Source organism: Aquila chrysaetos, chromosome 9 (genome assembly GCF_900496995.4).
Source record: "Aquila chrysaetos chrysaetos chromosome 9, bAquChr1.4, whole genome shotgun sequence".
NCBI classification, from domain to species: domain Eukaryota; kingdom Metazoa; phylum Chordata; class Aves; order Accipitriformes; family Accipitridae; genus Aquila; species Aquila chrysaetos.
Genome location: NC_044012.1, coordinates 41,629,272 through 41,655,608, shown reverse-complemented (window position 1 = coordinate 41,655,608; position 26,337 = coordinate 41,629,272). Strand labels below are relative to the sequence as shown.

General features: G+C 38.9%; 1 protein-coding gene across 3 annotated transcripts in view; it reads right to left on the bottom strand.

Moving 5' to 3' along the window:
• TAOK3 (TAO kinase 3) overlaps positions 1 to 26,337 on the bottom strand; it is a 95,033-nt gene that overhangs the window by 42,422 nt on the left and 26,274 nt on the right. For all 3 annotated transcript variants that reach the window (XM_030024904.2, XM_030024903.2, XM_030024902.2), the window contains 6 exons: positions 10,797 to 10,895; positions 9,333 to 9,543; positions 5,125 to 5,196; positions 4,005 to 4,106; positions 3,478 to 3,523; positions 2,430 to 2,526 (listed from right to left, as the gene is read on the bottom strand). In XM_030024904.2, the coding sequence (XP_029880764.1) occupies positions 2,430 to 2,526; positions 3,478 to 3,523; positions 4,005 to 4,106; positions 5,125 to 5,196; positions 9,333 to 9,452 (437 nt within the window). In that variant the 5' untranslated portion in view covers positions 9,453 to 9,543; positions 10,797 to 10,895. The remainder of the gene's footprint in view (positions 1 to 2,429; positions 2,527 to 3,477; positions 3,524 to 4,004; positions 4,107 to 5,124; positions 5,197 to 9,332; positions 9,544 to 10,796; positions 10,896 to 26,337) is intronic.

Sequence of the window (26,337 nt, the reverse complement as noted above, 5' to 3'; positions counted from 1 at the left end):
GTAGACCTCCAACACAAAGAAGTTACTGTGTATTGCCAAATGCACTCATACTCTGACCCTATGAAAACTAGCTAATTAGATAAATGGGAAGGGAAACAAAGCTATCTTGTATTTGTTGCAGAGGAAGAGCATACACTGAATTATCATACAACGGTTGAAGCATAATGATTTGTGCATCAAACACAAATCCAGTATCACTGTAGACCCGGTCAACAGCTAAGCTGAAAGACCCTTTAAATTCAGCATGATAAACACTGGTGAGATGCCTTTCCAAAGGGCAGCCCACAGGATAGGCAAAGCTGGGATAAAGACAGCCACAGAGATAGGAATTTACTTACAGTATTTCAGCAGCAGAGCCAGAGTAAAGAACCTCTATTCCCTCATTCCCAGGACAGTAGTGCTTCAAAACTAATATTACAGAATTATTTGTACACATGTGCTACTCAAATACATCCTGACATGTCTTCATGTTTTGGGTCTATGCATCTCTCACCTCTGCTGGAGGACAAGTGCTAAAGATGTCTTGTATGTGCAAGAATGAACACCTCAAAAGTACAAAAGAGACAGCACAGACTGTCCTCTTTGCTATCATCTCCACCGCTACCTTCACTGTACAACAATCAACAGAGGACTCAGGAGCCACATTAGGTATCAGCAAACGAAATTGCTAACTTACGTTTGCCTTGTGCCTGCAATTAAACGGAAAATAATCTCATCCTTTGCCATCCCATAGCATGACGTGAGAACTAACTGGTAGCAGAGATGCTCAGAGAGCTCAGGAGGCGAGATTAGAGACTTGCTTTGTTCCTGCATCTCCACAAGGTGTCCCTCCATTCTAGGTCACGCTCGGTTTTGCCTTCCTTGCTGTGGGGCAGGGAAACCAAAGCTGTCCCACCTGCCACAGTTTTGGTCCCTTCTCATTCAGCGTTTGCTTTACTTTTCACAGTCTATAGGAACTTGCCACAGCAGAGGCAAGCGCGGTGTTTTCCTCCAGGTGTGCGCACTCTTTTGCCTCTCCTTTTTAAGATACAACATCTATCAAAAAATTAGAAATCTCTTGATGGTCCTCTTTTCTGAGAGAGGAGACTTGCCTTCCCATCTCAGAAGTTAAAAGGCAGAATACCCTCCATGGAAGAAAACCAGCTAGACAGGAAAGGCTTGCGTGGTACTTCTAGCAGTAACTTTCCCTATGGCTGCTCTCAGCACGCTGCAACAGCAAAGTAACTTTTTCCAGTTTGAAAGAGAAATAACCAGCTTTGTTCTTGATATGCAATAAGCATGCTAATGGAAAGGTCACACAGAGTAGCTAGGTTTCAGTATGTGAAATTGCTAAATTTACAACACATTAATTGCACCATGTTAGAAAGTCCTAATGAGTATACTGAGAAAAACTAATTCTCTATAGTGTCCATACAGGGAGTCATTTACTGTAAATAAGAATTCAATGCACTTTGAATGCACGTAAAATATATCAGAACAGGTATCTTTATGCTCAGATAAGGGCATATATGCAACGGGCTGATAAAAAATAATATTAATTTCATAAACTGGCATTCATGTTTAAATTAATATTTCACTTAAATATGATTTAATAACCATGTGGAGATACGCCCCAAATAGTTATTCTAACAAGTGACAAATAATTCCTGGGTCTATAGAAATCCCTCACTGTCTCAGCCTCAGATATACCAATTTGCTGTCTCAAACTTGCCAGTAAACTACGAAGAGGCTTTTAGCCCCGTAAATTAGTCTCAAGTTCCCTCATTCTGATGACTCCCCACTCATTACACTAATCTAGTTCTCACCCATTTCACAAGTTCCTGACATACTAGTAGCACCAAAATTAAGACAAAAAAACCCTTATAATAAGAACATGCAACATTGTTGACAAATGAGTCAAAAAAATCCAAACTCCTGAAAAACACCACATTACGAAAGACAGATCTAGGAGCAGAATCCACGAGCAGCCTGTTACAACATCTTCCTCTGCCTGTGTGTTCTGATTTCTCCCAAGGTAGTTTTACCCTTGACTTATGCTTTCATCGACTGATTTCTGAAAGCATGAAGTTTTACTTACTCATACATAAAAAATTCTCACAATGTCTAATCTTAAAAATAGTCTAGCTCTATCACTCCACTTTGTTTATTCTTTGTTACCAGGACCTGCAGAGAAAAATTGCTAACATGGAAGAGAATTCAGCACAGGATATAGTCACATGAAATTATTTCAACCAAAAAAATGCACTCCTTAACAGCTAACAGCTTTTATTTCTGTATCTACCCTGACAGTAGGAGTACTGACATGTTCACTAGAGAAAATTTTGGTAGAATAACCTTTACCAAAGTTGCTTAAACACAGCAAAGCAATTTTCAGACTCCAGAGAGCGGAAGATGGAAGGGCATCTAGCAGCACCAAGCTCTAGCCTTACCTATGAATCTTACAGTGAGAGTGCAGGTAGGCCAGCCCCTGCAAGGCACCGTGGGTGATGGCAGCAATCTCCACTTCCTGAAGTGGTTTCTTGTGAACTACAGAAAAAAATTTAAAAAAACCATAAGAAGGTAAGTGTGATCTTTTCCCAAGACAGTGTTTTTAAAGAGAAGGAACACCACCAATTTTGCCAGCTATGAGGTAAACATCATCTTCACTGTACTAGTTTCCTGTGGCTTGATGGCCATTAGCAGCTCAGAGTTTATGCACAGCCTGTGCATGTATTTCACGTCATAGGAAACCACATTTTTCTTCACATTCCTGCTAGGGCCAACAATTACTGTTAATACCAGGAGATAGGCCTGAGTGCAGCTTGCCACATATATTTGAAATACTGGTTTGGTCCTTAGCAAGGAAAACTTCCCAGTTTTTCCCCCAAAGAGCCAAAACCAGGAAAACAAGGAATACCTGCTACAAAGAGATGCCCCAAAACACCTTCCATATATCCCTAAATATGACCAGCATATGCCTTTGGCTGACCATATCTTATATACAAAAGATATGGCCCATAAGAAGTACTAGTTTTTACAAACTTTAGCTTAGATTCCCCATGCCTCTGCAGGTACTGCTGTTCTAGTTTTGAGGTCATATCAGTCTCTTGTTCTATAAAACTATCTGTAATTATTCCTACAAACTGCAAGGCAAGGACAAAGGTGATCTCTGTAGATTTTTGTTATGGAAATTCAGAAAACAAGCAGTCTGCTTCAGTCATCAAGAAGGCACAAATTACAGGAACATAGCTATATACATTTACACCTTCAGTTTACAACACATAAATGTGCATGCCAACTATATGTAGCACTGGCCTCGTGGGAAAGTCTCAGCTTACCCTTGGTATCATAAACACTGGCATTCTAGCTACAGAATGGAGTAGTATAGACAGACAGCCTCTACCATCTGCAAAGTACCAGTCTGTGAAAAAACAACCTCCCACTATACTCAGAAAGGGCACTAGCAAAAAGAAAAATCAAAGACTATACGAAACTTACCCTCTAGCAAATCGGAAGCTGATCCTAAACAGTACTCCATAACCAACTGCAAGAAAAAAAAAGCATGCTTTTGAATAATAGGGTAGACACTCCCCCACAAACAGTTACTACTTGAATGGCTGAGTAACAATAGAAGCAAATAAAACTTGAAGATGTAAGAAACGCAATAAGCGATGAACAAAATAAAATGCTCCAAATATTCCAGCAACGTCAAGACATCTTTCGTTGTTGTGAAGAAGGTTTAGGCACTCAGAAGTTCGTGGGGAGATACTGTAGAGGATGTTCCATAATAACTGTTTAATCTGCACGAACACAGAGGCCTGCCTCAGAGAAGCAGGGATTTGCTGCAATATCCTAAATATCTATTCCCTTAAAATTATCTGGAAGCTTCTTCATATGAAAGGGACTACAGGCAGCATGGGATGAATACTGCTGCGTGTAAAGACACTGCATGTACTGAATATTTGATTGCTGTACTGTACATTTTCTGCTCATGAAGACCTCTGAATGCCACATCACTCACTCACCCATGCCGTATGCTCTTTCAGGTAACAGCCCTTATACTCTATGGTGTTGGGGTGCTTCAGCTGTTGTAGAAACTTGACTTCTTTGATGATATCCTGCCATTTCTAATAAAAAAAGGCAAAAAGGCATAAATATATTTCTCTGCTTAATCCCCTACATACTCTCATACACCACACCTGTAAGTACAGTCTGAAAAGCAACCATAAAACCATTTTACAATGTGAAGATGGTAAGAGTCATAGTTGCAAAAGCACAACTGTACATCAGTTGTCTGGATCCCTATTGCACTAAGACTTCCCAAGACATATTTAAACAGCTTGAGGATTGCAAAAATATTTTTTTCCTCATTTTAATTGCAACACATTTTAGTTCAAGCATTGCTACCATTTTGCATATTGAACTGTCCAGTGGTCTCAAACTTAGTAACAAATTCACCTGCCTCAAGAGACAATGCCACCTATAATACATGCTAGAGATAGCAGCAGTTAGCTGTTTGCTTCCTTCTGTAATGCAGCACAAAACCACTGACATTTGGAAGACCTCAGCACGTGTGGGAGACCAACAGGTAAGCAAGGAAAAAATGAGTTTAAAACATCCCTGTTTCCTCTTAACAAACATGCATGTCAACGCACCAATCCAAATGAACAGAGTCAATCCAAGTTCAAAGCACCGCAACACAAAAATAAGAGAAACAACTAACAAGCAACAATTGAAGCGAGACTGATATTCTAAATACAAGGTCTATGCAATTTTAGATTACAGATCCTGAAAAGTGTTTCAAGTCAGCTATACATTTCAGTCAACACCTAAAAGAGTTGTGGTTATGGCTCCAGTAGCCAGTGTGCTCTTAATGCAGTTATTACTGGAATTATTACTGAAATAACCACCATACAAGCATTCTGAATTCCTGTTCACCTCCTTAAACTGAACTATTTGTCAGAATTTGCATAAACTCATTTTCCCTCCACAAACCTCCATGCTTCCTACGGAAGTGAGCAACAGCTACCGCATTAAAAAGCTGGACTGCTAGGGTCAAATGAAATATGCAGCTAATTTCACTGTTCAGATTTACATTATGGTTGCAACAGCTTGTGCATGCAGAAATGTCTTTATTCATCTTACCTCATTTGTTTGCTTTCCACTATAGGACATTTTCTTGACTGCCACCACCTCATTAGTGTGGGAATTTGTAGCCTGGAGTAGGGAGAAAGAAATAGATTGAAAAAGTCTCATTTTCTTCCTCCCCATGGAGTGAGTTGTGCCTTTGGCAAACACAAGCTTTTTTCTCCTATATCGCAACCTTGCAAGCTCCTACACTTCAGAGACATCTTCCTTGTGATAAGATTTACCAGACAACTCTTTACAACACTTTTTCCATATCCACTGTTCCTCCCGCAGCCCTTACTGCACTTGCTACGTCTCTATTGATACGCAAACCAAGGCCCAATATTGCACCTACTGAGAACACACAAAATACGGTTTTATTGGATTTGCAGTAAAAAAAGTTTTAGATGAACCTTTGGAAAAATGTTTTGCAAAGAAACAAATAAAGAGGTATGTCAAAACCTCTGTAATTTCATCCAAAACCCCAATACAACACTGATATTCTTAAACAGCTATTTCAATTTCCAGTTTCAAGAAGATGCTTCATTCTGGAGTTTATCTCAATTAAAAAAAAAAGAAACCTTCCTTTCACTGCACTGGATCTCAGTTTTGCAATGAATATTACTCAGTCATCAAAATTCTACTTTTCTGCAACTGGAAGCTGAAAACTCAGTTTTAGAAAGAGCTCTACTTGCCTGGATTGGCACTGCCATCATTTCTGCATGTTAAGGACAGAAAACTTGAAGGTTTTAGTCTTAAAAGAGTTGTTGAAATCCCTGTACCTCCAAGCATTTACCATTTTGGGGACAAAAAGTTAAGGACAGTTAAAAGCTTAGAATACAATAGAAGCTAAATGTGGTAAATCCTTCTTTCAACTGCTTGAGAGGATGAATACTATACTTTCAAGTAACATATTAACGAAAGACATTTCATGAGGCATACAGTAACTTCAAAGAAAAATGATGTTGGGTGAACCAACAGAGCATAGGAATTAATAAAGCGAGTTGACACACTTAGACTCTTCACAGCACACACTCCTCCTCAAGTAAGTTAGAGAAAGCTGAAAACAAGTAACTTTTGGATAAGGCAAAACCCTTCCTAATCACTCACCATCCTGATTCAGCACATAAAAGATCAAGAGTATTTTACTCAAATAGATGAATTAATGCTAGTGTTCTAAAGAAATTTCCAAGTATTTGTGTCTGTTACATTAATTCCAAGTATCTTCATGCGAACATGGTATCTCTCATTTCAGCCATAATCTTTTGCCGAATGGCACACTGCCATGTTCTCACAGTTGTGGGTGAAGTTCTTGCTGTACCAAGCGCTTGGGATCCTCCTGGCTGAAGTAACTTAAAGGGCTGTACAAGCACACTTGACAGAAATATCCACTTGCTAAAGTGGTTTTGGCCATGCTTGTAGATATTTAGTGAAAAGCTTGGCAGAAAACAAGGACATTTTGCTTACAAAACCTTCTTTACACTGCCCTCATCTGCTTTATCACTTTTCATGTTTCTAACATGGATATAAGTAGGTTCTTTTTGATGAAAACTATACTTCTGAAGTGCAAAATCAACTTAGTTGATTTCAAGTCACGTTAGCATCAACTTTAAAACCTTGTGAGAAGCAATATACTTTTTCTTAGCCTTCTGATATATGAAGTATCATTTCTTTCAAGCAAGAAAAGAAATTTCAAATTATCTTGCCAAGCTTTGCCAATAGTATATTGGAAAACAAAACAGCTTGCAAAAATTTAGCTTAAATTGAAGTTTATACTAGAATAATCATATTAATCCACAATAACAACAGTGACAAGATACTGATCAACGTATTTGCTGTTTGTAGTAGTGTCAGTACCAATTTAAACAAAAAGGTCAAAGAGATACAGCAACAGCATAGCAATCCACGCCCTGCCCCTTTTTATGTATCTGAAATCTCTTCCCCATTCTTTTGGATGACTTAGAAAGCCCTGGTCCTTCAAAGGTTTTTTTGACCTATTCTCCTCTTTTGATACCAAGCATGTCAGGATCCCTGGAATCTTGCCATGACAATCTGAGATCTTATTCTCAGCCCCTGCCTTACTCCAAGATGCGTAAGAATCACGATGTAAGACAGGCTACAAAAGCTTTTAAAAAGGAGGAAAAACAAAACAAAGATGCACAGCATCCCCTGCGTGGTAGGGAAAAGCTCTAGCATGACCCATGCAAAGCAGGGTATAGCTAGAGGCCTTCCTCAGGTGAACGGATGGATCCCAGGCTACTGTGCACTGAAAATTGCAAAGAGGTGAGTTCCTGCTTGTGACTTACGTACACAGCAGGACAGGGCAAAGACTCTGAAGAACAATTTACTGGATGCCAAGTACTTCATGCAACAGGAAGGAAACCTTAAGTTTCAAACAGTGGCAAAGAAGTGCGGACGTACCACAGAAAAGTGGCAATGCATCTAATTACTAAGTTACTACAGTAGTATTACTACAGGTATGACAGCAATCACCATCAAGCTTGGAGGATGCTGCTGCTGCTGCTGCTGCTAGGATATTGCAAGAAGCTGCAGTCTGGCTAAACTCTCCAATGTTTTTAAAGCACAGACCAGTTAAATAAAGCTTGCAGGGAAAGGAGGAAAAGAAGCATCAGAGAATCACAAGTCTTTTACCTAACCGTAGCGACATCTCAGTTGTAAGCCTGCCTGGTAGACTGGATGTGCAACACTCCTCACGCTTTTCCCCTGGAAGTATGAGGAACTTCTGAACACCAAAACTGAATGATAAAGGTGGCACCTTCACTACTTCATCTTTACCCTAAAGCATGCCATGCATCCTTTCCCTTTGGTTTTGAAAAGCACTGGGTAGGACCGCCCTACTCCCATGCTTGCTCCTCTTCTGGAGTGGATCAACATGTACTCTAAGTTTTACAGCCTCATCCTCTTACACATGTAGTACATTTAACATTATGCTTTCACCTACCTGTCACTTACTCCAACATCTAAAAGTGCCTGCCCCACTGCTGACAAGCCCCATGGCAGACACCACCCCACCCCCCCCGCCCCCGCCCCGTATCATTACTACTAGAGTATACATTGAGGAATTATACCATTATCCCTCAAAACACACATGCACTGCTTATCTGGCACAAAATATCAGGCTCCTCTCCTGTTCTAACAACAGTTCCAACAACAACTCCATCACTGTACACAACTATAAACAGTGAATTGAAGTGCTTGCAAATAATTCATGCTAGCTACTGCGAGGTTCTGGAGTTACAGATGTAAGGGTACTACTTGTCTAAATACTTTAATGTTTGATATTCAGAAATCTCGGTTCTAGTGAACTTGATCTTCTGGAGTGGCAGGCCACGCTACCAAGCAGCTTCAATCTGTCTTTGACTGATTTTTTTCATAGTGAATTCTATTTTAGTTTCACTGATAGCAACTGGATTATAATTATTTCCAAATCCAGTATCTTGGATTTGGCTTTGTTTGATACTAATGGTAAAAGCACTATTCTTCTCACTCTCCAGATTAAATTCTCTTGACTTTATCAATTAATGCAACACATCCTTCCCGCTTGAATTCTCATTCCTTTTAGGACCTTCTCTTTGCTTTTGTCATGTAAGCATTTTCTATTGAAGATAGTAGGTTATGAGACGAACATGGGGACAAGGAGGGTAGCAAAACAAAATGGTATTTCAAAGACATTTCTAACTCCTAGATTATCAGAGCAGCAGAGAAATCATTCAAAACCCCAAACGCAATTTGATGTGACTTCCATGGTATCTTTACCCAAGCAGCCACAATACCAACTCATTAACAAAAGTAGCTTTTAACTCCAAACGCATTTTGAATCATTAATTCACTAGATCTATTAATTTGCAATGATTTACAAGCATATAAGCACCAAGTAGAGTATCTTGACATTCCAGTTTGGCAAATTAATTTCCAACTGCTTAAATTCAACACTGAGCATCAGACAGCACAAGATACCATATACTTAACCTGAATGGTTGGGTACACTATTAAGACTATAGTCAACTGCTACTATAAATACAGCTGTAACAGTAAAGAGCTCAGGAGTGCTCTGGAGACATTTTTTGAGATGTGTTGTGAGAAAGCTAATACACACAAAGCACTAAGAGCTCAAAGGACGCTCCCTTTTACAGATGCTGAAAATCTCTAAAATGCCACTTAAAATGGTTCTGTTTTTCAAAAAGGAGGTAAAGAACTATACTTACAAAGTAAACTGCTCCAAAACTTCCATGTCCAATTTCATGTAAACCCACAAATATTTCTTCAGGATCATCTTTGTAGAACAGGTCAGCTATTTCTGGGTCCTTTGGCACCCCTTTGCGCATGTTGAACAGTATTACAAACTAGTTCGCACTTTCAATTTCCAATCAATTTCTTCCTTCATCGACAAAGTAGTTTGTAGACAGCATTCAGCACCTGGTGAAAAAGTTCATCTTTAATATGCTTCCTTTACACACATTTCTGTTCTCGCTCCTCTGACAGCAAAACAAGAGGAAACACTTTCAGGAGCAATAGACCTCACTATTGTTTCCTTCAGCTAATTCTTTTTAATTATTAGTCCAATTTAGATATAGAGATTAAAATGCATTCAGAGTACAACAGCTCTTTATCTCATACAGGAAGCAAGTGCTGCAGTTACACTAAAGTCCACTTGAAGACAAGAGTCCTGTTGCTATGCAAAACATCCTGTGATATGAATTTGTTATTCTTCATGCTGGTCTCCTAATGTGTCAGTTTTTAGACTATCACCATTGTTCCTCCTACTTTTCTCTGCTGTTTGTTTGCTTTGTTTCTCTACTCCCACTTCCCAGCTGGTGCCAATAGAAAAGTTAGCTTCTATTCCACAGAAACACTTCACAATATAGGATTTATTTATTTATTTTTCAGAGCTGTAAGACAGCTAGTGCTGTTGGATTGTGATGGCTCCCAGGTCACAGAATTGCTTTTGCAAGATCCTAGACTCCATCATGTAAGGCAGATCTATACCTCTAACATCTTTCTTTAGCATAAGCATATAATTAGACAGCACAGAACTGAGCTGCACTTAAATGAAGATTTTAAATACTCATCCCCAAAATTTATGGAGAAAAACCCAACCCCAAACCCAAAAAACCCCCACCATCAGAAAGTTTCACATTTCCTATCAAAATATCCTGAAAAAACTGCATTGGTTCCTTGGACACTGGTGTGCAAAGCAATGATGGATGCCCCTACCCATCTGCTTTTGACTTCTGAAACCCAGCAGATTATCTACAGGTGAGTCAACTGGAGCAGTTTCTAACAGTCTGGAGCAAGTCTCAAAACTACTTCCAGATTTGTAGTTCAGCACCTCATTTATTGAGGCCACATCTTCTGTGTGCATAAAAGAAAAAGACTTCTGAAAACATACATTAAAATGTTCAGCCTACCTCATGATATAAACCAGTGTAACATTTAAAGAGAGACCAGCTGAAATTTAGCAATTGGATAAAATTAAAACTAAAACACACATAAAAGGCTTTAGAAGGTTTCAGACTGCAAGTGCCATCCAGATGGAATGATGTAGGCAGGGCATAATTTTGGTCTGGGGCTGAGACAGTCTCCTTGGCTCCGGATGATAAGTAATGGAGCAACAAGCACAACAAACTGCTGTTCATTAGAGGTGCGCAAAGTACTCTGCTGGTGCATACCTGGGTAACTGTGGCACAAAGCATGCTCTGTGGCTCAGATTCCTTTCAGCAGCATTGTCCTGTGCTCTCGTCCCCCCAGACTCTATGCGGTCTCTTATTCTGCAAAGGAAAACAAATACCAATAATTAGAAGAAGTATTTTAAGTTTTATACCTTATTCTAATACACAAAAATACTACATCTAGAAAAGATCACGGACTATCAAGGAACCACTTGAAAGCACAGTTAAAAGGAATACTGGCTGTGAATGGTAATAGTGTCTCTTTAGGTGAAATAATGCACTTCCTGTGTTCTATGGCCTTTGGGCTTGCTATGTATCATTATAAGATAGGAAACCAGGAAAAGAGGTTAAATGCCAAGTTCTTTGACTTTTACAAAGACTCTTAAGCTTGCTGGGACACAGGGGAGCATAGAAGTTTGCTCTCAGACTATACTTTTTAGATTGCCTATAAAAAGGACAAAGCTCACAAAGCTGAGTCTATTACTTCGCTCAGTATGTTATACCTGATGACATACAAGACTTCAAAGAAAGTCCTAGGCATTAATAAGTCAAACATTGTTGGATTCCACCAGGGAGAGAATGAGCAATGAAAAGATGAAAAAAGGAGGGCAACCAGTTAGACCCATCAGCTGAAATCAGGTCTAGATTGCTCACAGTTAAGGATGCAACTCACTGCAGTCACTCATTCCTACCAGTGTAGCAACACTCCCAAACAGCCACAGCTGTTCTCTCAGTGGAGTCAAACACATAGAGAGCTTGAAATTAGCTTGCTTTCATAGAAAAGATTATCATGTAGCCACATCCACAGTAGAAAAGCTTCCAAGTAAAGCATACTACAATACTTACATTGCCAAAATCTGAATTAATATACACCTGAATTAATGACAAACAAGCTAACTCATCTTCTCATTTATTAGGAAAAAATATGACCAGAAGTCATCTTTCCTAGTAGCTAACGTTACCAAAACATGGTACTTTTGTCTACTGTTCTCTACACATGGCAATACTACCGAGTTGTTAAAAAGCTATTTGAAGAGCTCCAGAAAAAGGTTCTGCAATATTTAGTTTAAAAAAAAAAAAAATATCTCAAATATAAACAAATGACAAAAGCCAGATGAATGAAATGATTATTCATTCTCAGCTGATTGGCCTCACCCAAAGGTGCTATATTTACTACATGCCTGCAGACAGGGGCAAAGAATGCAGTATTTCAGGTCTGGCGTTCTTCAGCCAAGTGAAAAATCCATTTGGCTCTAGAACAATAAAAACAAACTGACGAAGAAAACAATTTATCCATCTCTAGTCAAATGAACTTCTCTGCCATAAACAAAGTCTGTGCAGCTCTAATATTCAAGGATAAACTAGTATCTGAAAAGGGAAACTAGATCTCAATACTTAAAGTTAAGCCCCAAGTAATAACGTCAGTCTCCAATTAGGACTGACATATATAGTGAAGCTGTACAATAAGTAAATCTTCTCAGCAGGACTATTATTTTCCAGTAATGATTATCAGAAAAAACTTAGGATGGAAAGTGTATCAAGAGTAACTTGAGTCCTGTTGATTTGAACACGATCACCAACTACTCCATATGATCCCATAGCGCCTGCAGTGCCTCCTGGGAACAAACATTGAGAATCCTTTGCATGACCACATTACAGCACTAGATAGGCAATTCTGGCACGGGACAGCGTAAAACAGAAAAGATACAAATCACACCACTTTGAGGTAAGTTGGCAAGGTCACAAATTCTTAATATTGTAACTCTCTTCCTCACACACTAAGACTGAAAGAAAGATGGTTTAAACAATGGCAGAGCATCATGGGAATTGAATGCCATTAGTAGAAAAGCTCAAGTTCAAGGTATGGTCAATTTAAGCAAGTTCTTTCAGTTACCAAAATACTGAATTAGCACATCAAGAAACAATTTCTACTAGAAACCAGATTTCTACTTTTCATCCTTCAAAAAGCACACCTAAAGCAGTATTTGAGACATGCTCTGAAGACCTCAAATGAAAATAGCATTAATCACACTGGCGGTGACTTACAGAAGTGACAAGTGACTCAGGATTTTCAGAGCTTGTGAGATCAGCATTTTGTTCACACAAGGCCTTTTGGAGATGCCTCAAACTGCCTACCTAGAAATTAAAGCTCTCAATCAACAGTTACTAGTGAAAAATCCCTGCCTTGGAGCAAAAACTGCTTGTGCCCCATTTCTGAAATACTGTAAGGGGCTAGAAAAATAGGATGAATTCTTGAGAGTAAATTCAGCATCAGAAATGACACTAAGAAAAATATCTAAAAGGTTCTCTGAGAAAAAATTCTCCAATGAAAGTTACAGAACATATTATGAAAACCAGAAAGAAAATTGTTTTTTAAAGGCCTACAACTATTCCAGCCACAATTGGGGAACCAGTGTTACTTTGGATGCATCTATATGGCAATGTCTCTGTTTCCCAGTAATGTCACAGGCAGAGAAAAGCAAAATCACTAGTTACTTTAAAATTCACTTCTTTTATGAGAAATGCACGATGCGACCTGTGGACTGCCCAGCACAGAAGTGCCCAAAGCGAGAGTGAAATGCTGAAGAACTGCCTTGAAAACTGCACGCAAGATGATTATGTTCTTAAACCAGTGAAGCAATTCTGCTTAGACCAGTTTGCTGTACTACTCCCCTCCTCTCCCACCCTTCAAACACAGAAACTCAGGAATGCAATCCAGACTAAGTGAATCCCTCTCGATGGAGTGGGTAGTTATTGCTGTAGTTCTGGCCCGTTGCCATCTTATCATAGTGTTTCACAGATTTGCTACTCCTCACGCTAAATGGCACAATAACCTGCTGCTTTTAGTGGCTGGGGCAAGACGACAGCAGGTTTCATCATGGAGTTTCACCAGAAAATTGTGGTAGATAATATGGGAACAGTCAGGCCAGGAAGCAGATAGCAGCGTGCTATTGCCTATGAACAAGGAACGATAAACTAGAGACGCATCCTGCAGACTACTCATAGACTGGACCCTGGATAATGCTGTAACTAGTCTCACTACTATAGCAAACAAGTGGGGTTTTCTCCCCCAACAGTTTAAAGAAAAGCAAAGTTTCCTCAATCATAAGCAACCCTCACATTTTAAAAGCACGCATTATTGCTTTTGCTACATATGTTTGCACAAAAATTCTCTTGCTACCAATTAAGATCGCCAGGCGCTATATTAGTAACAACAGAAAAGACCTTGATCTGAATATAAAGGAAGCAACAAAACATAACTGGAAGTGCCTTTAAGAAGAGCTAAACTACCCACATTGGCAAGTATTCCATGGATCTAAAACTACATGCATGGATAAGGAGATAGTTATACTTGAGAACTCAATTTCTATAACTGCTAATGAGGTGTCTTCACAGAGCACAGTATCAGAAGAGTTAAGATATTTACTTCTTCCTTTGTCAAGTTCACTAAACAACTGGCAACCCGCCCAGCACCCTTAGCTCACAGCACATTCAATACACAAGGCAGGGTTTCCACACCCTACAAGCATCTCAATTGCACTCCCATAAAGTGCAAGTGTGTGGCTTGTAAAACACAGCTCGACTTGCATCTCACAACACTATAGGCCCCTTTCAAATGAGTACAGAAATATATAAAATTAATTTTAGTTGCTAACTACACCACGCTACTTCCCAAAACAAGGACAAAGTTTTCCACTTCAAGCAGAAAAACAAACTACAGGAAACAGGGTGGAACAGCAGCAGATTCCACTCATAGGAGGAGCAACGTGACATGGCTCATGCATTCATTTTTAGATGAATATTTTTGGGGGAATAATTTTACACCAGAATTCTTTTTCCAAGAATGACAAACACATAGAGTCCCCTTTCTCCATTTCAGTCTCTACAAAATCTCCAAAAATCTGGAAGACAACATTAAGAAGGAAATTCTCAGATAAACTCAGTCGATAAAAACTGTCCCGAATAAGAAACCTTTTGAGCTCAAAGTAGGCACATGCTAAAGTTCCACTGCAGTCCTCACACGTAAATTTATATTGTTTGTTTGATTTTGGGGTTGGTTTTTTTTGTTGTTGTTGTTTTTAAGAAGTAGGAGCTTTTCTTCTTCCTTTAATTGCTACATATGGCTAGCTAGCAAGGCCATACACAAACACTTCATCCCGTGCTTTTGCAGCTAATTCCCTCACATGCAGACCAGAATGTAGGATGAACAGTCCACCACTTTGCAGAAGCAGGTACTTTGGCTTTTTGAGAAAGACTCCTGAACCTCCATATTTTAAGCTTTTCAAGTGTCATTTCTTTGATTGTCAAGAATTACTTTTCCAGCTAACATTATGTAACCAAAAGTAACATGTGTTTTTTCCTAGTATTATTAACGCTTGGTTTATTTTAATGCTTAAAACAGTCAGATAGACATATCTGGTATATAAATTCAAGCTACTTACAAGTTTACTGACAGTGTATACAAAAAGAAACGGTACTACAGCCTTTTTTTTTTTTTTACTTAAATTCATCACTGATTCCAAGATAACTCAGAAAAAAGATTTCACTTTGCACAAGCAGCAACTCCTCTCACGTCCTTTCTGCAAATTTCTAAGAAGCGAAATGATCTAATTTGTACGTAACAGAAATGGAAGGTACTCAGTGACCTTCAGTAGCAAAGAAAAATATTTTTGAGCATTCGAAAATGCTCTGTAGATATCAGGATAGCACTCCCTGAGGGCATGCACCAGGGGGACCACGTTCAGGAATCAGGACACAGTCTGCTAGGAAAGCTGGGTAATGTAACCAGAACATAAGCACAAAAGGTACCCAGTCATATAGTTAGCAGCTGAGACTCGTACACTAGTTCCTCAAACACTACCTTTCTTGCTCTGCTTTTCAAAGAAATAAATTCCCAGAACATTCAAGTCAAATTACACACCATTTTTAACATTTGCATAATATTTGGATGCAATCACAGCTCTTCACTACCTACAACTTCTAAAAAGAACTGCAAGAATTTTTCTTTGTCAAGTATTCAGCTCAGCAATCCACTTCGAATATCATCCTGACACATACATGCTTTGGTTCAGTATTCTCCAGTGTTCACACGCGCATCAGGTCATTTAGAGTTAACAAGATTACTCATGCTAATAAAACCCCCTGAATCAGAACTTTACTGACTAAGGTGATCACTGTGCACAGTGCCCCGGGATATGAAATTAACCTAGTAACTTGCAGGTCTTATTGTAGATACATACCTTCATTGAAGCAACTTTTTTTCCTGATTAGAAGCAGTAGCTTTAAAGGAAACGTTGTTCCATTTGCAACTCCTCTATGACTAGTATTTACGTGTCAAGAGTAGGACAATAAACTTATGAAAAAAATAAAAACATAAAACCAGTGGGCTTAAAGTCAAGAAACAAACAATTAGTTTTAGTCATAGGGAATGTTTCAACAAGCATGAAGTCAAGCAACATGCCAGCCTTCCAAAGGAATCAGTACCAGTTGCATTCATTGGAAGTCCTACTGGCAAAGACACACTAGCTACTGCAGGAAGTTTAGGGATATTATAAAACGCAAATGCATCAAAAAATATCTATACACTGTCTTCCTTCTTGCTCTCCAAAAAGACCTTATGGCTGATGTATTAAGTTTCAGTAATTGCACAATGATGATTAGGCACTGAAATGAGAAACTAGCGGCACCTATAGCACTGGTCTATCATGACCTGCAGCCAGACACTAACTACAATCCTCCAGAAAAAAAAAAACCCACCCCCAAAAACCAACCCCCAAAACTAATTTATATTCTTGTTTATGAACACCTTATGGAAAAGCATGATATACAAGGTAAAAATTACACTGATCCTCTAATTTTCCTAAAAGTAACATTACTCTGAATCGTGCTGTCAAGATACCCTGGGAGCTAAACACAACACACAGGAATGCAGCGATTACAGACAAATGCACGCAGCAGCGTGCACCATAAACAGTTGCAACCATTGACACCCCAAATTCTGACACCATGCTTATGTTCCAGGAAGTTTAGCCATCCTTTCGGGACATAAGCTGTATCACAGGTATCACAGGTTAGCAGAAAATAGGAGTAACAGTTATTCTGAAAGCAACATCCTCTTCCAAACCTACTGTTCAAAGGCGAAGTGCCATCTTTTCTCTGCACCTGACCCGAAGTTCATGACTCAGTGAATGTTTCCATACAGACCAGCACTATTAGTCCTACTGCAACTTGCTTCATGAAACCCCACTGAATTTTAACACCTGTGAAACAGCATGCTTAATTTTAGTTTTGCGTTTTACATATTCATCAAAGGTTGTTTAAAAAAAGCAGGAACAGAATGAGAAGGCATACATCTGAGATAATTGATACACTCATTTAGGTCAACACAAACATAGTCCTTAATCTCACACCTACTTTTGAGCACCGTGTAGCCCTTCTGAAGTATTAAACCCAGCTTAAAAAGGGCTTCTGTAATTTTTCTCTATAGTAACCACCCCTTTATACCCACAAACCTCTATGAAAGCAGGTAAAGAAACCTGACAACTAACATGGTCTTCCCCAATAACATGTTCCTATAGACCATTCTGTGACCTTTTTTTCCCCTTGGATGCATAACAAAGAACACCGCTTATTTATTAAGGACTTTATACAACTCTAGTATTTTCATTACCTATGAACTAGAAATATTTACAACATTATCTGCTATGTTCACAGTATGGGAACAGCAGAAAGAAAAGGAAATGTGGTGTCAGCTCAAAATTCAGGTGCCTCTTTTTAGACAGGTTCCTCAACTGAGCCCCAAAACTACTGCCAGGAACAGCCCTCCTTTGCTATTGTCCATAAAACAAAAGTTGAGGGTTTTGTTTGTGTGGGGTTTTTTTTTTCCTCTTCAAGGAACCTAGGAACATCTCTAACAACAAAGTTAGTATCAGGCGGCCTTTCCCTAATAACCACATAGCTCAAAATTCAGCAAATGACTTTAAAAGACATATGCTTGTGACTATCCTGCTGCAGATGCTTTAGCGTTTTGGAAATTTTGCAGCTGTCAAAAAAAAAAAAAAAAACACATGATGTTTTAATGACAAAATTGTGAGGAAACTATGTATGAGTTAAAAACTCAGGTGATCAGCCCAATTGGCAGAGTCATCAAAAGTACCAAACAAGCTAGTACCTCCCAAATCTTCTCTGCAAGTGGCATTTTAAGAATGAACTGAAATAAAAGGCATGATAGCATTTCTTAGTACCTGGAGACTTGTCTTTTACAGGCAAGAGGCAAGCCCTTCACCTTCACTTCACTTTGCTAAACACATCTAACTGTAGTTACCCAAGATCATGGGGTAAAGCCTGGGCTTTATTTTAAAAAGTCAAACAGCATTGTTCTTCACAACAGATATGTAATGAAAAAGCAAAACTTCACAGCAAAAGACACTGGGTGATGCTTGCCAATAATTTTCCAGTTAAATTTAAAACAATTTAATGAAAATACGTATGTCCTTATTTTGTTTAAGGGTAATTAACACTATTACATTTCTTGGACCAGAACCTGTATTTTATTATACAATCTAGAGTGTGTTATTATGGTTTTGCAGGTTTATTTGACAAGATTAAGAACTTTGAGTCATTAAATAAACCTTGTATAGTTAAAAAAAAAAAGGAAAGAAAAAGGCTTCTTGCTCTGAAAAACATTTCATAGTATTTCATCATGGCACGCTTGAAATAATTCAGTAGTACATCTGGAAGGGAGGAAAGATATATGAAGAATTTTAAATCCTAATGTACATAAGCCCAAATAGCATACAGAGAAGTATAAATTTCATCAGATCTTCTCATCAAAACATCTCTAAAACATCACAGATGGGTCATGAAATTGAGGAAATTGCCTCCCTATTTTCATCAGATTTTTTCTGTAGCATTTTTATCAGGCTCTTCATCATATTGCTTAAAAGACAGTGAACTCTAGACAATTACAAATTCATGCGTATTATGCTGTGTGCTACTCACAGGCAAAAATAAGTCATCAAATTTGTTTATGAAAGCCTGAAGAGACACCAGCACACTCAGAGTTTCCTACCTATTAATGTAATGGCTTCCAAAGAGCTGTATCCATTTCGTGGTTTAAAGCTATTTTTAGATTATTTTTAAAGAGTTTATATTTTGACCATCACATAATCAAACAAAAAAAAGACAGCAACTGGATAAATCTATTCCCACAGCTCTCCAGACTGTCCAGGATGATGCTGCAGTAAGAGCTGACCTACTCCTACTCACCTGCATCACAACTCAAAACTGTAGGATCAACACGCTGACACTGAAGCGATCACAGCGGCCACCAGATCTACATGCCACCAGATCATTTAAATAGTAAACGCATAATGGGGCTGCAAGCACATCTCCGTCTGTATTTCAAGCTCAGTTTTTCTGAAATGTAGGAAGTGACTGTTACGATAACCTTGAACACAAAAAAATTCTCTGAGTTTTAAAATTAGTTTTCATCTCGTTAGCTTAGATGGCATGACTTTTGATGTGTCCCTTAGAGTAAGTAAAAAACTGCAGGGAACAGTTAGATTTAACTAATTGAGGTTAACATATAGTTACACTACTGAACAGTTACTTTGTGCTACCCAAGGAAAAGGTGTGTTTTAGCAGAGGGACATGTATATATTTACATATGAAAAGCCTTGTGATATCATGTGGGGCAAAAAGTGATTTCATTATGTAAGTGCAAGAAGACAATGAATAAGATCCTCTAATGTAACAGTGTCCTACTGTAGCTACATAGCTTTTGTCGTAACACTAACTGACTTTGAAAAAGTAAGTTTCTATTTAAAAAACTGTTTGTTCTCTTTTTGCAAGAAAATGTAACTCAGATACTGATTTTCTGGAAGCTATACCACAGTAAAACTGGCCAAAAAGAGAGTCATGCAGTAGGTTCTTAACAAAAAGAAAACAGATGCAGACTGCACTTATGGAGGCGGGGGTGGGTGGTGGTGGTGGTGGTGATGGTGGTGGTGGGGAAAGACATTCTCTGGTCATGGAGGGTCAGAGTAGCTCTCACAACAAACCAAATTGTGATCTTTTTTAAATTTTTTTCTTCTGTTTGAAGAGACAGGGGAAGGTGTGAAGTATGTTCTTCATGATTCTAAGAAAATCCATGGATCTTCATTATGAGCTTACTATTAATAAAAACCCCAAACCTCTGAATTTCTAAAGAGAGTTGCACAGTGCAGCACATGGTGTTCATCCTCTCCATTGATAAGGTTTAGAGAGAAAGGCTTCTGAATCCTAACTTTGTACTGCTGCTGGTTTAATAAACAGCAGAGAAAGCCACAGCACTCCAATACATTTCCCCCAAGATGTCTAGTCTTGCTTTGCATTACACTTCCCCCTTACACACCACCCTTTCTCTGCCCCATGAATCTCTCCCTACCACACACTTCTCCTTTTATAGATCTCCTTCCTGCCTGCCTCCTCTGTGCCAGCCAGAGATAACACTTTAGGAAACAGCCTTTTTGACTACTTCGGTTTATCATTTTAGCTTGGTCCGCCCTCAGTGACTCTGACTCCAACACATCCAGCTCTCGTCCTGACCTATTTACAGGCACCACTGCAACCATTAACATATGTAACAGGAATTTTTTTCCACACTCATATTATTAAAAATGGCTACATCTGTTTCATTCAGGTGTTCAAAGTCTGCTTCCAGAGTGGAATTAAACATGAAAAAGCTTATTTTGATAAATCCACAAAAATTCAATTTCATGTGGGAATACTATTATTAGAAGACGACAAACTTAACCTAGCACATACCAGCCAAGTCAGAATCAGTCATTAATATTACACGACTTACCCACTGGCTTTCTAAGTTTATTCTTTCATAGCATTTGTATTTTTTATGGCTAGTAATAAAAGACACACATAGAAGTGAAATACAGATGTCTAATGTCCAAAACATCTTTATTATAATCTAATAATCATGTGCAAGAAGAGAGCATATATCCTCTATGAAAAAAGCACTGGATGGCTGAACATCTGCAAAGAAAAAAAGATAGTGCGCTGCTTTTATTCAACACCCAGAAAGAACTGAAAGTTTGCTATATCAGCCATCATACATGTTTATAAGATGGCCCTCTTGCACATACCTCTTCTACAGGATCATTTTAACATCCTTATGACAATTACAGCAATTATTTACATGCAGCAGTTATCATGGCATCATGAAAGTACCAAATATATTTTTACCTGCCATAATACAGTAAACCATCCATAAACACCACCATGAAAGCATCTAGCTTTACACAATACACGGTCTGTTTTACAACCGTAAAACATTTCGTTTACCAAGCAGCCTCAGTGAAGCTAACAGTTACTTGGTGCATAGGGCAGGGATAAAGCTCCGCAGGGCAGAAGGACACATCAGGGAGGACCACACAGCTGGGGGGGTTGTTGTTACCTGGAACCCTCTATGGGTGTCCATGTACTTTCGTCCCTCAGAGGTTTTGAGGGCAGTACTGTCCACACTTTACAAAACACAGAAGCTGATAAAATGAGAAACAAAACCTGCTCAAGGTCACCCAAAGAATACAGCAACTACAAAAAAAAAAAAAAACCACAAACCCAAAAACCAAAAGCGAGGTTTCCAGATTAGAAAGAGCTGGGGCAGCAATCTTGCTGAATAATCATCTGCTTTTTTTTTTTTTTTTTTTTTTGGCTGATTTACCTATCACACACATTGACATAGGAAGCTGGTTTTCTGGCTGACTGAACATTCATAAAATAAATCACCCAGTATCTCTTAAAGATCTGAATAAAAGCAAATAAGTGTATGAAGTTTAAAAATATATGCAACCTTTCCAAGGTACTCATTTCTGCAGTACCTCAACACCACAAGCAGGAGTGATTTCATCATCACCAAGTACCCTCAGCATCAGACAAATGCTGCTAAAGTAACTCCTTCACCCTGCAAGCATGTTCTCAGCCACTCTCTAATACGGTTCACACAGACCAGCACTGCACTAGGCTCTTGGGAAAGGACTGTGCATAGAATAAAAAGCCTCACTGCTTGCAAAATCCTCTCCTATCTTACAGGGTCACAAACTAATCACTAAGCGATATAAGTAATAACACTTGGTCATATAAACTAAAGTATTTCAACAGGTATTTACTCTTTTTCCTGCTCTATGCCCTAGTCCTCCCGCTGAACCGGCAGGCATGGGGCCTGAACCATGGCACCACCAGCAAAAACCACTGGGTACCTCTCTTCATTACTGGTGGTCCATTTTTTCTTTGGTAAGTTTGTTCCATGATGGTTCCAGATCTCCAGGGATTTTTTTCATAGCTTTTTCTATTTTAGGAACAAATATACAGACACAAGTTTCCTCCATCTTCTCACAAGTTCACTTAAGGAAAAGCACAAATACTGCTGTTATCTCACAGCTTGTTTTTGGCAATTATGTTTTATAGAGAGCTGGACCACAAATACTACTAGAGTGCTTGGAGAAACATTTATATTATTAGGGTCACGTTCATATTTGCATCTCTCTGCCACCTGCGGCAGCTCTTTTCCGAATGTAGTTTAATACGGGAAAAACATACATTCCATTTTAAAACACACATGCACAAATTTACTTGTTAAAATAAAAAAGAAAAATCCTAGCATTTGAGGAAAGGTTAAAGAGGACTTCATTTGATTCAGCCCCTCCCTCATTCACTCCAGTAAAGAAAGGCATACAGGTGATTTATGTTTTGGATATACAGAAGACAGGAAATGTTATTTCCCTTTCACTGTTTATTCTGAGAAAAACATGCATTTCTTCCATCAGCTGAAGAAGTTCAGGAAAGACTTCAAATTTGTCTTTTATTCTTTAAAGAGCAGCCATCAGGATATCAGCTCAAAGAAACAAAGAACATAAACTAGTAAGTATCAGATCACTAGACAAGAGAAAAAATTTAACATTAAGTAAATTCACTATATACAGCATGCTTCACCTACAATACCTTGCTACCCCTTCAAAATCAAGCATTGTACACAGATTATTTCAAGAAGGGGCAGGAATAAAACTTAATGCTGACTGGATGAATGGAGAAACAGTGTAGATACTGTTATAGGTGCAGGAAACTGTCCTTATTTCCTTCGACTTTTTCAGGACTTTAAGACGCTACAGAAGCTGTTTCCACTGCCATTTCATTATGCAATGAGTAAGCTAATATACATATGAATCCAGATCAGCGGCATCTTGCATCACTAATGCATGTTTCTGACCACCACTTCCCCCCGCCGCCTCCTTTCCTGAAACTGCTTGAGACCTCCCAAAGCCCAGCAAGCATCACTGCATCAGATTACTCCAGTGTTCTAGAGCAGTATTTTGGTATGGCCTCAGGAGTTTTCCTGTATTTACACTCCCTAAATTGAAGATTAGGATTCTAGAGTACAGCTCTGCAGCAACTTAAGCAGTTTTGACTAACTCAGATATAACTTAACTTGTAACCTAACTGCATTATGCAGCCATGCTTGTCTACATGCTGCTTTGGATAACTCCATCTTAATTTAGCAAGGCACGAGAAACATCCAGGACTTTGAGAGACAAAATTTCTACCTGCATTTCATAAACCGCTTTCAACAGCAGCCTCCCTCTCCATAGTGCTAGCACAGCCACTAGTACAACCCTACACTCACTCCATCAAGAAGCTGATCCAGACAATTAACAACCCAGAAAAAACTTGTTTTCTGACCAGATTTGTTCCCCAGCCCCACACCACATCTATCCATGCAAACAGGAGCAAACAGCCAGGGGCAGGAACTGCTTACGCCTGCGCTGCCAAAACTGTCAAACGAGGCTATTAGAACATCTCCATTGGAGTTTCAGTTGCTAAGACTTTAAAGAAAAGTAATTTCAGGCCACCCATTTTTCAAAATACAATGAATTCAATACCTCATCCTGAAGCCTACACACCCTTATTTTCCCTCCATCAGGAGGTTCCTGGGTGGTTATTGAAGACTCTGGCAGCTCACCAGTAGAGTGCTGCAGTCACCCCTTCAGGAGACTGTATTTTCCTATAATTAATATACTGTTACCACCTTTTGCTAATACATTGTACTTGACAAGTAAGCTGAGAAAATAATTGTGCTGCTAATATGCTACTGTATAAGACACCAGGATACAGTAATTGTCTCAAAGACAACACTGAAGTCAGAAATCCTGTATTCTCCAACTCGCAGAGCAGGCTGTTGAGACAGAAAGAAAACCCACAGTGAATGATGCCAGTTTTCAGCCAGGGGTATAATCAGGAATGATGAATGGCTCTTTACCAGGAAGGAGAGAAAAATGGACATCATGCACATGATGGGGGGGACAGGGGATGGACAGAAAAAAAACCCTCAAAAAACCAACAACCCCTCAATATATTGTCAAGCATATCAATTACAAGTCCCAGAGTAAAACTGGGGCGGGACGCAGGCGGGGAAGACTGCTGAACTGAAACAACTATTTTGCTTTAGCACACAAAAAATTCTCAGTTAAGACTGAAATTATATCTCACGATACCATGCCATCATTCCCATTATATAAGAACGTGCAGCACTCAAAGACTCTTCCAATAACTGGATAACGGAGAGGTCCACGTCTGTGATTTCAGACACAAGACTGTCTGAAAGACTTATTTTCAGGTCTTATTGAAAGACCTTAAGACTTATTTTCTTGGGATTTATCAGGTCAGAACAGACCCTTAACATTGCTTCAATGCACATTTTTAGCGACTTAAAAAAAAAAGTTTTATATTAGAACTGAGGGGGGTGGGGTTGCTTCACTGGGCACTGGAATCAGATGTTTAAGATTAACTCAGCTTGTGAACAAGCCAGCACACTGCAGTCAGCTCGGATCCTTCTTCGGACATAGTTTTGGTTCCAACTGAAGGGAGATCAGCAGACACAGGCAGCGAAGAAGAGAAACAGCTACCTCGGTTAGGACATGCAAATTGGCAAGCACCTCTCCCCTCAGCATACTCTTTTCTTATTTTTTTTTTATTAGCATTGCAGTCACAAAGAATCAATATACAGTTTTAACTGACATTATTTCTCATTTTAAATAATCTATGCTTAAATTTCATTTTTCCACTTGAAATTCAAAACGCAAGTTTCAGTACTGCATCCTTACGCACAGGCATATCCTCAGATGAGTTTTAAAGTACTAAGATTTAATATTTCAGAATGTTAAACCCAGAGAGAAAAAAATTATCAGTAAACAAAACCTACTTGGTGTCCTCAAGAAAACAAGATAGAAATAAGGGTAAAATAAGGGATGGGACTAATCTTCTCACAGGCAAAGAAAGTAGACTTAGTCTCCCAGGACCTAGTGGGTCCTTTTAGGAAAAGGGGAAGGTAGATCACCATGGCAACGGAGTATTTTATGAGATACTTTAGTACTGCAATATGCTATGCTATGAACATAATAGATAAGGCAAGAAGCAGTCCTCTTCCAAACAAATAGAAAAGCTTTTAGCAAAAACATGGAGTACATTTCTGTTTGCTGTTATTTCCAATAATGAAAAACTGATGTTGCAGAAGACACCATGGATATCGGTAACAGAAATTATTATCAAAGCTTAAATTAAATTCTCTGGTCGTTGGGCTACCTGATGAAAACATCTAAAGACCTACAAAGTCAATGAAAGAAAACTATTATGAGGGGAGAGTCAAACTTATTAACTGCTGGCCCAATTTCTATGCAGTGTACCTAAATCACATCAGATTATTGCACATCTGCACAAAAATAAAAGGTGACAGAATTTGGGAGGGTGGTTGTAGGGACAAAGGGGCACTCGATAAAGGTGTCTTCCATGGGTGCCAGTGGCAGACACTTCCACTGGCATTTGAGGGCAGGAGGGATCAGATGAGAAATTCAGATGAGAGACATCACTAAAACAAGAAAATATAACAAAAAGGATACCAAAGAGAATGAAAGAAGACCATACCCTAAAGAATAATTAGAAATATCTATATTTCTGCATGAGCAGCAGCCAAGGAACTGGCAGCTGATGTTGGAATGTGTGTGTTCAATAGCTAAGCAGCAACAAAATCCAGGCTTATTGGTAAACACAGCGTAGGAAGATGAGATCACTTAGAGACTGCTATAAGATATGATTGAGTTTTATTTTCGCTCTAATGATAATTTACTATTTTTGAATTGTCGCCAAGATAGCCATTTAGTTGTTTGCTATTTTTGAGAAGGCATCTAGAGTAATGACATAGATTTGTGTGTATTAACAACACCAAATAGGTTTCAGTCACTTATCTTGTAGATAACACTCATTCATAGCAGCAGTGATGAAATCATTGTGTTAAAAACAAACACAGCTAGGTCCACCTTGCATGGCTCAGACCTGAGAGAAGTCAGAAGCAGAACAGTGGCTGATGAAATGCATTTATTACAAAAGTAGGGTGGCATACAGTAGTAGTAGCATTTTCAGCTACTCGCACATACTACTGAATTTTAAATTAATTGTAACCACACAGGAAAAAGACCTGGGGGTTGCTGTAGACAGCTCT